Source organism: Peromyscus maniculatus, chromosome 3 (genome assembly GCF_049852395.1).
Source record: "Peromyscus maniculatus bairdii isolate BWxNUB_F1_BW_parent chromosome 3, HU_Pman_BW_mat_3.1, whole genome shotgun sequence".
NCBI classification, from domain to species: domain Eukaryota; kingdom Metazoa; phylum Chordata; class Mammalia; order Rodentia; family Cricetidae; genus Peromyscus; species Peromyscus maniculatus.
In genome coordinates this window covers 66513773-66527700 of record NC_134854.1, presented here as the reverse complement: position 1 = coordinate 66527700, position 13928 = coordinate 66513773, and the positions used below count along the sequence as shown (strand labels likewise).

Sequence of the window (13928 nt, the reverse complement as noted above, 5' to 3'; positions counted from 1 at the left end):
TTGAGGACTACAGGGCTGTCGTCCATCTGAGCAGGTGTCAAAAACCATCCTTGCCATACTACACAGCATCCTCTGAGAAGCCTGTAACTAGGGCTGCTATCCTGTACCACTGAAGTGATGCTTCCTCATTCTCCAGTGCCCCTGATGGAAGCTAAAGTAATGAGACAATCAGCTGAAGAACCCCCGGGGCGGCTGGCCTTTGCTGAAGGTCAGAGCAAGCAATCAGTGCTGAAAAGAATGGAATTATGAAACACATGCTCTGCTCAGTGCAAGGACGGCTCCTCCAATTCCTCAGCCACTCACTCAGGTACAAGTTGGGCACCTCCTCTGTGGGCCCCAGGCTGCAACCCTCTGAAAGCTGTACTGCATTCAAGAAGCTCCCATGAGCAGGCCTCACCCAGGCAGCCATGTTGCCTCTGACTCAGCAGGGTGAGGCCAGCAAAACCTCTTTCTTGTCCCACCCTCCAGGTTTCATTTCTTTGGCTATAAGGGGAGGATGGGCCAGCTTACAAGACAGCTCGAGAGCATTCAATGAACCAGGGTAACAGGGGCAGACCTGTTGGGAGACATAGCTCAGATACTCACTTAGACCTCAGGTCTCTACCAGTAACATGCAAGCGGGTCTCCAACAAGCTTTTCTTGTCTTGCTGCAAAATGACACAAAACAAAATGCACTTGAGTGTGACACTTCTTTGAACTGCTACCCTGCATGTGAGGTTGTGAGGTGCTGTCAGAGGATGTGAACTCGGGGTTCCACTTAAGGACCAAAGTACTGCCTGTACAGGGAAGCATGTTGAACACAGTCCAGCACAGACCGATATAGAGTGACCTTGAGTGCAATAGGTAGGAGTGCTCAGTGGGACTTGTCACATGGCCAGCCATCATTATAATCACAATTCATAACACTGGAGAGATGGCTCAGTGGTAAAAGCATATACTTTTTTTTATTTTTTTTGGTTTTCCGAGACAGGGTTTCTCTGTGTAGCTTTGCGCCTTTCCTGGAACTCACTCTGTGGACCAGGCTGGCCTCGAACTCACAGAGATTCGCCTGCCTCTGCCTCCTGAGTGCTGGGATTAAAGGCGTGCGCCACCACCGCCCTGCCAGCATATACTTTTTTTACAGAGGACCTGAGCTTACTTTCCAGCATACACTCACACCTGACTGTAACTCCAGCCCAGAGGATACAATTTACTCTTGGCCTCTAGAGGTACTTCATTTACATGCACAAGCCCAGAGACACATATTTACATACAATTAAAAGTAAAATCTTTTCTAAAAAAGATTATTTATTTATTATGTGTACAACATTCTGCCTCTATGTATGCCTGCAGGCCAGAAGAGGGCACCAGATCTCATTACAGATGGCTGTGAGCCATGTGGTTGCTGGGAATTGAACTCAGGACCTCTGGAACAGTAGGCAGTGCTCTTAACCTCTAACCATCTTCTCCAGCCCCCTAAAAATAAAATCTTACGAGAAGAAAATGTTTAATGGAATTTCTGAACATTGCCATCATCATCCGTTACCAGGCACCATGTCCTACACTCCATCCCTCTACTTTCCAGCCTTGCAACCATTTATTTTCTGTCTACCAAGTTGTCTGTTTTGGATACTTCACAGAAGCAGGACCATATAGCATCAGGCCTTTTTTTGGCACGTTTCTGAGGTTTGCTCATATTATAAACTATTAGTATTGTGTATCTGTACCACCAGCTGTCTTCTGTGGTGTGGGTGTATCTGTTTATCCACACACCCACTGATGGAAGTTAGATTGTCTCTACCTTAGCCATTATGAATGGTGCTACTGTGAATGCTCACCAGTCAGTTTATTCTTATAATATTTGGTGTGTGTTGGTTGTACTTGTTATTGTGGATGTGCTTGTGTGACATGTGGGAAACCCGGAGGGGTCTTGATTACTTTCTGCCTTTTCTTTCTTTTCTTCTTCCTTCCTTCCTTTTTTCCCCCGAGACAGGGTTTCTCTGTGTAGCCCTGACTGTCCTGAACTTGCATTGTAGACCAGGCTGGCCTTGGACTCAGAGTTCTTTTTTTTTTACTTCAATAGAGTCTCTCATTGATTCACTGGCCAATGAGCTTCAGGGATCCATCCACATCCCTGTAAGCCTGTACCACCCAGGGCTGGGGTTCCAGGAACCCTCACATACCTGGCTTTTTACATGGATTCTAGGGATCAGAACTTAGGGCCTCATGCTGGCATGGCAGGCACTTTTACTGACATGAGCCACATCTCCAGTCCCATATACAAGTGCTTTGTTTTTCCTTGCTTTAAAAAAAGTGTGTGTGTGTGTGTGTGTGTGTGTGTGTGTGTGTGTGTGTGTGTGTCTGTTATGATGGGGCAGAGGGGACATGTGGGTGTGCCATGGCACACATGTGGAGGTCAGAGGACAAGGTTGTGGTATCAGGTCTCTCTTTCTGCCTTTATGCGGCTACCAGGGAATCACAATGAAGTCATCAGGCTTTCTGGCAAGCATTTTTTTTTTCTCGGTTTTGTTTTGTTTTTTTTGTTTTTTTGAGACAGGGTTTCTCTGTGTAGTTTTGGTGCTGTCCTGGAACTTGCTCTGTAGACCAGGCTGGCCTCGAACTCAGAGATCACCTGGCTCTGCCTCCTGAGTGCTGTGATTAAAGGCATGTGCCACCACCGCCTGGGCTCTGGCAAGCATTTTAACTGCTGAGCCACCTCACCTGCCCATGTACACATTCTGAAGTACCTACTTTCACTTTGAGAATGGTCAACATTGTGTGGTTCTGAGAAGGGCTGCAAAGTGCTTGCCAGGAAACATGCCAGACAAATGTACTACCTGAGGATGAGGCCCTGCGACAGGAAACATGCCAGACAAATGTACTACCTGAGGATGAGGCCCTGCGACAGGGGGCTATACACTCAGGTCAGGTCAGCCCTGTTCAGCACTCAGCTGACTACCCCCTGCCCTCCATGCTGTCTACTTTGACTTATTGATATTGAAAGTTTATTTTCCTTCACGTTTAATTTACACACATAGGTGTTTGCCTGCATGTATGTCTGTGCACCATATGTGTGCAATGCCCAAGGAAGCTACAGGAGGGGCACTGGACCACCCTGGGGCTGGAGTTAAAGATGGCTGGGAGCTGTACTGTGGGTGCTGAGAACTGAACCCGGGTCCTCTGGAAGAACAGCCATCTCTCCAGCCCTACTTGTCAGTATCTGTAAGCATTAAACTAGAAAAGGTACAAACTTACCATACAGCTCTGTACATGAGGGTTTGTTTTCATTTTTAAAATGACATTTATTTATTCAGCAGTCACACCACAGAGCACTTGTGATCTAAGACAACCCATAGGAGTCAGTTCTCCTTCTACCACTTGGGTTCTGAGGAATACACCCCTGTCTTTGGCTTGACAATAAGAGTCTTTACCTGCTAAGCCATCTCACTGGCCCATGTGACACTGTTTTTGTTTTTTAAGGCATGTTTTTCATGCAGCCTGGATATGCATGAAACTCACTACATAGCTGAGGATAACCCTGAACTCCCAGGATCCTCCTGCCTCTGCCTCCCAAGTGCTGAAATTACAATGTGCACTATCATGCCCACTTCTGTGACTGACGCTTTGAACAAGCCTACCTTAAATCTACCAGGGTAAGTCTGCATCATCAACCATTCAACATGCGGACTTCCTTAAGCACTCTGCTTGTAGATTTACAAAACCAAACCAAACAAACCCACACCAAAACCTGATCACAGCACTAAGCGGGTCTCAATGCGCCCTGGGCAGTTACTCACTTTCCGGAGTCTTGGCGGCAGAAACACCTCAATTGTGGCAATCCCAGTTGTTCGGAAGTGTTCATTCCCTGTGCCGCGCTCAATGGCTTTGCAACGGATCTCCTCTATTACTTTCTCCACTTCATTTTCACAGCACTCTAGACGGTCAGAGTACTTCTTAGCAAGGTCCTATGAGGGGAAACCAGAGACTGCAGCTCAGCAGAGTGCCAGTGCAGAATAGTAAACGAAAAAAATCCCAAAGCGACATTCCTCCAACAAGGGAAGCCGCCATTGTACTGAAATGCAATCTCGGCTTTCAGGGAGGATTCAGAGAGAATTAAAACATTTACAACAGTGAAAATAGGCTCGGGAGGCAAAGTGAGAGTAACTGGGCTATTCCAGGGGACAGAGAGGAGGGCTGAGACTCTTGTGACCTAAAGATATTAAAATTACTTTACGAAGCAGTGAACTAGGGCTGTCGAGATGGCTCAGCATGTAAAGGCACTTGCTTAGCGCCTCGAGTTCAATTTCTGGGCCCTACATGGTGGGAGAGAAGCAAGTCCCATATTGACTTCTAACTTCCACAAATATGCCGTGGTTTATGCATGTACGTACGTGTACACACACACACACACACACACACACACACACACACACACACACACAATTTCTTTAAGTCGTGGAGGCTGGAGAGATGGCTCAGTGGTAAAGAGCGTTTGTTACTCTTACAGAAGACCTGGGTTTGATTCTTAACACCCACATGGTACTTCACCACCGTCTGCAACTCCAGATCCAGGGGATCCAATGTCCTCTCTCTTTCTGACTTCCAAGGGTACTAATCACACATGAGGTGCATATACATACATGCAGTAAAATACTCACACATAAAAATGTAAAAACCTTTTAAAACTGTCATTGGATGGGAAAAAATTTAAAACAGAAAAAAACATTCTAATTTTTCAAACTGTGTGAGATCAAGACAGATTAAATAACCTTCCTTTTTATTTGGTTGTTGAGGGTTTTTGTTTTTTTGGTGACAAAGTCCTATTCATAAAACATTTTAAATAGTCATTAGGAGGAGATGGGAAGAATATACCCATATCAATGATGTTTACTATTTCTTTTTTTTTTTGGAGCTGAGGACCAAACCCAGGGCCTTGCGCTTGCTAGGCAGGCACATTCTACCACTGAGCTAAATCCCCAACCCCAATGTTTACTATATTTTTAAAAATATATTTTTTGGAGCTGGAGAGATGGCTCAGCAGTTAAGAGCACTGACTGCTCTCCCAGAGGTCCTGAGTTCAATTCCCAGCAACCACATGGTGGCTCACAACCATCTATAATGCAATTGGGTGCCCTCTTCTGGTCTGCAGGGATACAGAAGTGTTCTGCAGACAGAACACTGTGTATACATAATAAACAAATCTTTAATATATATATATATATATTCATATATATATAATTCTTTGAGATAGGATCTCATATATTCTAGGCTGGTCTCAAATTTGCTACATAGTCATTGGCTACCTATAGCAAATTTGAGGCCAACCTAGAATGACCATGAACTTCTGATCCTCCTGTATCCTCCCTGAGTGCTAAAACAGGCATGCTCACCATGTCTGGTTTATAAAACTGTCTTTTGTTTGTTTGTTTGTCTTTTGAGACAAGGTTTCTCTGTGTAGTTTTGATGCCTGTCCTAGAACTCACTCTGTAGACCAGGCTGGCCTGGAACTCACAGAGATCAGCCTGCCTCTGCCTCCAGAGTGCTAGGATTAAAGGCATGGGCCACCACCACCTGGCATAAATTATCTTCTTTATATTTCTGTATTTAAGAATATTCACGTGCTACATAACTATGCTTTGATCAATGATGGACCAAATGTAAGTCAGACACCTCATAAGATACAATGCACAATGCAACTAAAAAATTCCTTCTCCCCAGTAATGAAGTGGTTGTTTTAAAAAAGGCTTACTTTCATTATTTATATATGTATGTATACATGTATATGCAGGGGCCTGTGGAGACCAGATGAGGGCAACAGATCCCCTGGAGCTTGAGTTACAGGCAGTTGTGAGCCTCGTAACTGCTGAGCCATTTATTTCTCCATACCTGGAAGTGGCCAGCTTAATGTCCATGTTGCATGTCTATAGTGATGCTGGTATGTGCAAGCCTACTGTGCTGCCAGTCCTGGGAAGCACAGCACGGACTGTCTCATGATGAGAGCAGCAGATGACTGCAAACCAGCCCTGGGGAGGTTAGAGTGAGCTCCAGCCTCTCTGAATCAGTTTACTGTGAAGTAGTGTGGGAGTCAGCAGCAACCTCAGACTCCTGCAAATCACCAACCAGGTGTGAGCCAAACTCACAGCTCAGGCACATCACCCAACCACACATCTCAGAGCATCCCCAGTGGTGAAGGCATGACTGTGTTCACAAGTTGACTGCCCTTGACCTGGTAATCCTCCTGCCTCAGCCACTGGAGTGCTGGGATTTCTGGTGTTTACCAATAGGCTCAGCTCTATTTATTTTTAACCCAGAAATACATATCATTTTTATCACTACAAAACATGAAAGTTTTAAAAGTAAAATACTTTAATAATCAATTTCAGAGCCAGTAGAATGGCTCAAACAGGCAAGGTCTCTTCCACCAAGGCTGAGAACCTTTCGTTCTCCAGAGTCCACATGGTGGAAGGAGATAACTGACTCCTGAAGGCAGTCCTCCAATTCCCCATATGCACCACCCATTAAAATAAATAAATGTGGGGGCTGGAGAGAGCTAGAGAGATGGCTCAGTGGTTAAGAGCACTGCTTGTTCTTCCAGAGGTCCTGAGTTCAATCAATTCCCAGCAAACACGTAGTGGCTCACAACCATCTATAACGAGATCTGGCGTCCTCTTCTGGTCTGTAGTGTACATGCAGACAGAACACTGTATACATAATAAATAAATCTTTAAAAATAAATAAATGTAGAAAAAAAATCTAAATTCTAGTGCCCCCGAGCATGGTAGAGCACATCTGCAATCTGAACACTCGGGAGGCAGAGAGGGGACATCAGGAGTCCAAGTCCTAGGGAGTTTGAGGCCAGTCTAGGTTGTATAAAAACTGTTTCAAAAAGCCAAAACAGAACACCAAACCAACCTACCAACCACCAAAACCTAATTACCTAGGAAGGGCATATTTTTCTCCTGATAGCAGGTATCTCAGTTAGGGTTTCTATTACTGTGAAGAGCCACAATGACCATGGCAACTCTTATAAAGGAAAACATTTAGTTGTGGTGGCAGCTTATCATCATGGTGGGGAGCATGGCAGCATGCAGGCAGACATGGTGCTGGCTACATCTTCATTAAAAGGCAACAGGAAGTTGACTGTGACATTGAGTAAAGCTTAAGCAAAAGAGATCTCAAAGCCCACCCCCACAGTGACATATTTCCTTCAACGAGGCCACACCTCTCAATAGAGAGGCATGAGATTATGGGGGCCAATGACATTCAAAGTACCACAGCTGGTGATGCTGACATTAACTCAACAGTTCAACTTGCCCTTGATAATCACTACCCAGGCTTCCACTCCACAGGTCTCAGGGTGTATCCTCATGTCCAGCACCAGGTGCCAAGCATGCGGTCTCCAGGTAACCCTCACTGACTGGCTACAAAGTACAGGGTTCCCATGTTTGACAGTTTGCTACAATGACTCAGAACAAGTTCTGGGATTCTAGTTTCCCACAAAGGCTACAAGAGAATAGAGATCACAGGGACAGTGTGAGGTTCCCAAGGGCCCTGGGGGATGTCCCTACCCCAGAGTGAGCTACCTACCCTCCCAGCTCCTAAGTGTTTGGAGTAGGAATCTTGGAGCCCATCATTTACATATTTGTAATGGAGGCCTGCTATCAGCCTTGACTGGTTAAATCCCGGGCCACTGGTGATGAAAGCCATGATTAGCCCTTCCTCTCTGTGGCTGGAGGGTGGGACAGAAAGGGTCAAGCTTCTGATCAAGGCTTCTTCCTTCTGGCAACCATCCCTCCCCCAAGCTACTAGGGCCACCATGCCTCATTAGGATGCAAGATGCTCCTGATATTAGCTTTCACAGGAACTGGAAATAAGGCCAGTGTCTTTATGATGTCTCACTAGTTCTCAAGCCAAGACACCATAGCCAGCAAGTTCAGAAGGCATTTAAAGTAGCACATACATGCCAAGGGTTGAATATCTCCAAAGCCTCTGAGTTAAAAGCTTAATGCCCAGGGTGGCACTATTGGCAGGTGGTGGTGAGGTCCTTGAGGACCACATCCTTCCTTTCAGTTTCCTGGTTCAGGTGAGAAATTTCCTTCACCACTGGGGATGCTCTGAGATGTGTGGTTGGGTGATGTGCCTGAACTGTGAGTTTGGCTCACACCTGGTTGGTGATTTGCAGGAGTCTGAGGTTGCTGCTGACTCCCACACTACTTCACAGTAAACTGATTCAGAGAGGCTGGAGCTCACTCTAACCTCCCCAGGGCTGGTTTGCAGTCATCTGCTGCTCTCATCATGAGACAGTCCGTGCTGTGCTTCACAGGACTGGCAGCACTGTCCTCCTCTTTGCCCTGAGGCTTGTCACAGTGTGCTACCCTTGCCAAAGTCCTGAGGCTTCATGACTACTCAAGCTTGAGGAACTTTCAGAACCATGAACCAAATAACCTTTTTCTCTTTAGAACTTAGTTTGCCCTAGCTAAGTTAAGGTGACTAATACAATACCCAGAGAATCAGGCAGCATTCTCATAAGAATGAAATGCCAGTCATAGCCTGGGGTGTGGCTTGGTGGTAAAAAGCTTGCCTAATCAGCCTGGGCTACAGAGCAAGATCCAGGACAGCCACCAAAACTACACAGAGAAACCCACCCTGTCTCGACAAAACAAACAAACAAACAAACAAAAAGCTTGCCTAGCATGTGTGAAGTCCTGGGTTCTACCTTTAGTGCTGAAAAAGATTAAATTTAATTTTTAAAAATTAAATTAAATTTAAATGAGATTTGTTCATTACTAAAGGTTTTGGTGCTTCTCAACGTTTTCACAGCTGTCCTGGTCACTTCTGGTGACTTCAGAATAGTATTTACTAAGAAGTTATGACAGTACAAAAGATTTACATATTAAAAGAAAAATACCTTTAAGGCCAAACCAACTTCTTTATTTTCATCAGTATATGGAGGTTTCCAAAGTTGAATTCTGTCTTCCCTTAGAAACTGGGTCAATTTTGCTTGAAGATATTTCTTCTGCGCCATCTTTGAGAGGAAAACTGTAAATCAATAAAACCCACATTACATTTGAAAATGCTGTACAATTACCTAATCCACTGAGGTGTTCTGCAAAGTAAGTGGGGTTCCCCTCTGCGCCTCTGTCAGTTTAATATAAGCTACTGTATCCAATTACACCTAAGTCAATATAAAATGTTTCTTTTGTTATTGTTTTTTCTTTGTTTCCCCGAGCCAGGGTTTTTCTGTGTAGCCCTGTCTGTCCTGGAACTCATTCTGTCCATTACCAGCTAATGACTCTCTAGCATTGGGACTAAAGGCGTGTAAGTTACCACACCCAGCTTAAAATGTCTCTTTCAAACTTGCTAATATGTAGCAAGGAGTAGTTTACGCTCCTGTTTCCTGTGGAAGGAGGGAGCAAACCAAGGTATTTCACATGCTAGGCCTGTGCTCTACTCTCCATGTCTTACCCTGTTATTCTCAGAAAGATAAGGAAAGGGGCCGGGCCAGACAGCTCCAGGGTTAGAGTACTGGCTGCTCTTCAAGAGGACCTGGGTTTGGTTCCCAGCACCCCAAGGCAGCTCACAACCATCTGTAACTTTAGTTCTAGGGTATCCAAGGGCCTTTTCTGGTGTACAGACATACATACAGGCAAAATACTCATACATATAAAATACAAGATAATTTCATTTTATTTTCTATTTTATTTTTATTTATTTATTTATTTATTTATTTATTTATTTATTTTTTTTAGCTTTCTTTTTGTAAGAGCCCTAGCTGTCCTGGAACTCAATTTGTAGACTGGGCTGGCCTCGAACTCACAGAGATCCGCCTGCCTGTGCCACCCAAATGCTGGGATTAAAGGCGTGCACTACCACTCCCAGCTGATAATTTTATTTTAAAACAAATCTTTTTTTTTTGGGGGGGGGGTTTCGAGACAGGGTTTCTCTGTGTAGCTTTGCACCTTTCCTGGGACTCACTTGGTAGTCCAGGCTGGCCTCGAACTCATAGAGATCCGCCTGCCTCTGCATCCCGAATGCTGGGATTAAAGGCGTGCGCCACCACTGCCCGGCTTAAAACAAATCTTTTAAGCAATCCAATATATAGTTTGTAAATTCTCTCACACTTTGGCTGCTTTAACTCAAAACCAAAGACTAAGCACTCTGGTAATTAAGCACAAAGAAAAGCTACTTTGAACTACAAACTATCAATAATAAATGTTTGTATAGTTGAACTCAGAAAATTAAAGGGTTAGGTAGGTGTGGTGATACACACCTTTAAGCTCTTGGGAGGCAGAGACAGATCAATGTGAATTCCAGGCCAGCCTTTCAAAAATAAATAAAATTAAAATTACAGAACTATACCATTTCACATTTTGTTGTTTTATTTTTGTTTTGAGACAAGGTCCTTACTCTGTAGCCCAGGCTGCCCTGAAGCTCAAAGCCCTAGCTTCCTTCCACGGCGCCTAGATAACAGGCATGAGCTATCACACCTTGCTCACATGGTCTGTTGTTTTTGTTTTCACTGGTACTTTTGAGAGCACAAAGCACATCAACATCTATTATTCAATCTAACAGTGGCTAGATCATTTTACAGCTGGGAAACCCAGGCTCTAGGTTTGAAAACCACATGAGCCAGTGCCAGAACTGGCATGGGACATCTGCCTACAAAAATGGACTCTGTATTGTCTCACAGTCCCTTGCTGCATGTCCTCAGCATGTAACTTCTCTTTTCTACATAGGAGCTATGGCATCCCACACCAACACAGCTATTCCAAGGGGTGGGTGAAGCTGCTGAAAGCCGGTGGCAGCTGGGAAGCGCAGTGAAGTGTTTCAAGGTTTGCCAAATCAAACAAAGGAGGAAGTTACTCACTCCTTACTAATGAACATGAATTTCAGAGTGGAAAAAAAAATGTATGGACTAATAACTTATACGTTTCTTTTTTCCCCCCCTACGGAGGGCTAATACTCTACAGCCTCTTGAAGATAATCCACCTGATTTTAAGTTAAGTGTGGTGACTTAAGCATTATTCCGTAACCACACTTTTTTTTTTTTTTTTTTTTTTTTGGTTTTTAGAGACAGGGTTTCTCTGTGTAGCTTTGCGCCTTTCCTGGAACTCACTTAGTAGCCCAGGCTGGCCTGGAACTCACAGAGATCCGCCTGCCTCTGCCTCCTGAGTGCTGGGATTAAAGGCGTGTGCCACCACCGCCCGGCTCCGTAACCACACTTTTGAAAGAATGCTCAGATCTGTCTGAGAGTGAGAAGCAGGTCGTCAGGATGGGGAACAGAATGAACAGTGAATGTGGGTGAGCCGTGTGTTTTTAGTCACTTACAAACTGATCCTCACAGCAAGGCACAGCAGCACTAAGGAGCATTTGCTTTGCAAACACAAGTCACTTAATCCACCAGACACAGGACTGACATCTACAAAAATTCTAAGAAAAAGATCATTGCCACCTCATAAGGAGGGTGGCAGGGATAACTTAGGGGTACCTAGCTATTTAGAAGGTTGAAAACAACCTTCCAGACTGTAACCAGTCCACTGTCTGAAAAAAGAGACAAGGTTATCACAACTCCTGTCTGAGTCCCAACATTGCTGACAGGTCTGCATCACATAAGATTTTTTTTCTGAGACAGGGTGTCTTAGTTAGGATTTTTATTGCTGCAATGAAATACCGTGACCATACAGCAAGTTGGGAAGAAAAGGGTTTATTTGGCTTACACTTCCATATTGCTGTTCATTATTGAAGGAAGCCAGGACAAGAACGAGGCAGGATCCTGGAGGCAGGAGCTGATGCAGAAGCCATGGAGGGGTGCTGTTTACTGGTTTGCTCAGCCTGCTTTCATATAGAACCCTGGACCACCAGCCCAGGGATGGCACCATCCACAATGGACTGGACCCTCCTCCATTTATCACTAATAGAGAAAATGCCTTACTGCTGGAACTCATGGAGGCATTTCCTCAGTTGAGGCTCCTTCCTCTCTGATGACTCTAGCTTATGTCAAGTTGACACAAAACAGTATACAGGGTCTCACCACTTAGCTCTAGCTGTCCTGAAACTCACTATGTAGACCAGACTGGCCTCGAACTCACAGAGACTGGCCTGCCTCTGCCTCCCAAATGCCAGAATTAAGGCGTTAGCCACTATGACTGGTTTAACATAAGATTTAATGTTTAAAGAAATTAAACCACCAGCTGGGTGTTGGTGTTGCACGCCTTTGATCCCAGCACTCGGGAGGCAGAGGTAGGCGGACCTCTGCCAGTTCGAGGCCAGCCTGGTCTACAGAGTGAGTTCCTGCACAGCCAGGACTGTTTCACAGAGAAACCCTGTCTCGAAAAACAAAAAAACAAAAACAAAGAAAAAAAATAAACCACCGTCGCGCCATACTGTTGCACGCCTATAATCCCAGAACTAGGGAAGCAAAAGCAGGAGGATCTCCCGTGAGTTTGAAGCCAGCCTGATCTACATACAGAATTCCAAGGACAGCCAGAGCTACATAGTGAGACACGTTTATTTAAAAAAAAAAAAATTAAATCGCGGTCTTCAAAAGTATGCCTAGTTATAAACAATAGAATGACAGGTGTTAGGTCAAAAGGAAGAAAATCTAATAGCCCAGTTTTCCGTTTTAATTGGAGAACTGCAAGTTTTGTGCATGTTGCTGGGTGTTCCCCATCATAACGCGCAAAAAACACTTGAGTCCTGAATGTCAGCGTTCAGAACCGAAAGTGAAACGTTAGGAATTAACGTTGGAATTTTCACTTTCTCTTCTGGAATAGATCAATCCAGTCTCACAGGCTCACGCACATTCAACACATATTCCCTCTCAAGGAAATAACACGCGACTAGGGGGCTCGTATTTAAAAGTAAGAGCAAGGGAAGGGAAGGAGGCAGGACCAGTGTGGGTCCAGAGAGCTGGCGTTCTCACCCACCATGATCCGCTGTCCGCGCCCGTCAGCCCCGGGCAATCCTCTCAAAACGCAGCTCAGGCTGACGACAAGTGTCTGCCCCCCTCCCTCGGGCCCGCAGCACCCTCCTCCCGCTCCCACCCGAGCCTGCACCGCCGCGTCCACCCGACCGCTCCCGCCGCGCCGACGGCCGACCCGGCCGAGTAACCAGGCCCAGGTCCCGGTCGGTGCCCGCCGCAGCCGCCTCACCTGCGCCACCGCCGCGCCAGCCGCGACCTGCTGAGTGCCCGGATGCCGCAGAGGCCGCCGTTTGTTTTCATTCCGGGTGAGGCCGGCCCCGCCCCCGCCCCCGCCCCCTCGCGCTGTCCGGAAGGCGGACCGTGGGCGGGGGCTTCATGGAGGGGTGGGGCCGAGGAACCAGTCCGGGGACCAAAGACTGGGAAAAGAAGCGGCGGGGAAGAGGCAGGTGTGGGCGGGGCTGGCACCTGATGGGCGGGGCTAGTAGGGGGCGGGACAAGGGCGAAGATGGAGGCGGGGAGGGCTGGGGGCGGGGCGGGGCTAATACGGAGGGGTGGAGCGAAGGCGGAGATGGCAGTCAGGCGATCTGTGGGCGGGGCTGGCATTTGCAGGGCGGGGCTGGTATGAGGAGGGGCGAGGGAGAAGACGGAGGCAGGGCAGCTGTGGGTGGAGCTGTTAGGTGGAGGGCGGGGCTATAACGGGAGGGGAGAGTTGCGAGGAGGGGGTCAAGGGGCGTGGTGAGGAATGCTGGCGTGGCGGAGCAAGTCTAGGCACCGGGTCTCGGACCTCTCTCCCAGACCCAGTTTTTCTGACGTCAGAGGACATTGAATTTGGCTTTGCTTCTCCAAAAGCCTTGACAGGGGGTAGGACAAGACCTGTCTTCCTGGACCTTTTCCCATCTTCCTGCCAATAGGCTTTGGGGGTCCCCCAAAACTAAAGGATCCTCACACTATCCTCCGCAATCCCACTAGGGTCCCCCTCTTGGAGAAGTTAGATAGGTTCCCAGGTCCCCAAGTCTCCAATTGCCCT

The 13928-nt window shown here is 46.4% G+C and overlaps 1 protein-coding gene across 3 annotated transcripts in view; it reads right to left on the bottom strand.

Moving 5' to 3' along the window:
- Window positions 1–13566, bottom strand: part of Nub1 (negative regulator of ubiquitin like proteins 1) — a 31998-nt gene extending 18432 nt beyond the window's left edge. Inside the window, exons 1-5 of one of the 3 annotated variants that reach the window (XM_076566703.1) lie at window positions 13131–13293; window position 13006; window positions 8888–9004; window positions 3777–3944; window positions 586–647 (exon numbers count right to left, since the gene is read on the bottom strand). In XM_076566703.1, the coding sequence (XP_076422818.1) occupies window positions 586–647; window positions 3777–3944; window positions 8888–9004; window position 13006; window positions 13131–13201 (419 nt within the window). In that variant the 5' untranslated portion in view covers window positions 13202–13293. The other 2 variants (XM_076566701.1, XM_076566702.1) reach the window with 2 other exon arrangements.
- Between the last annotated feature and the right edge of the window lie 362 nt (window positions 13567–13928).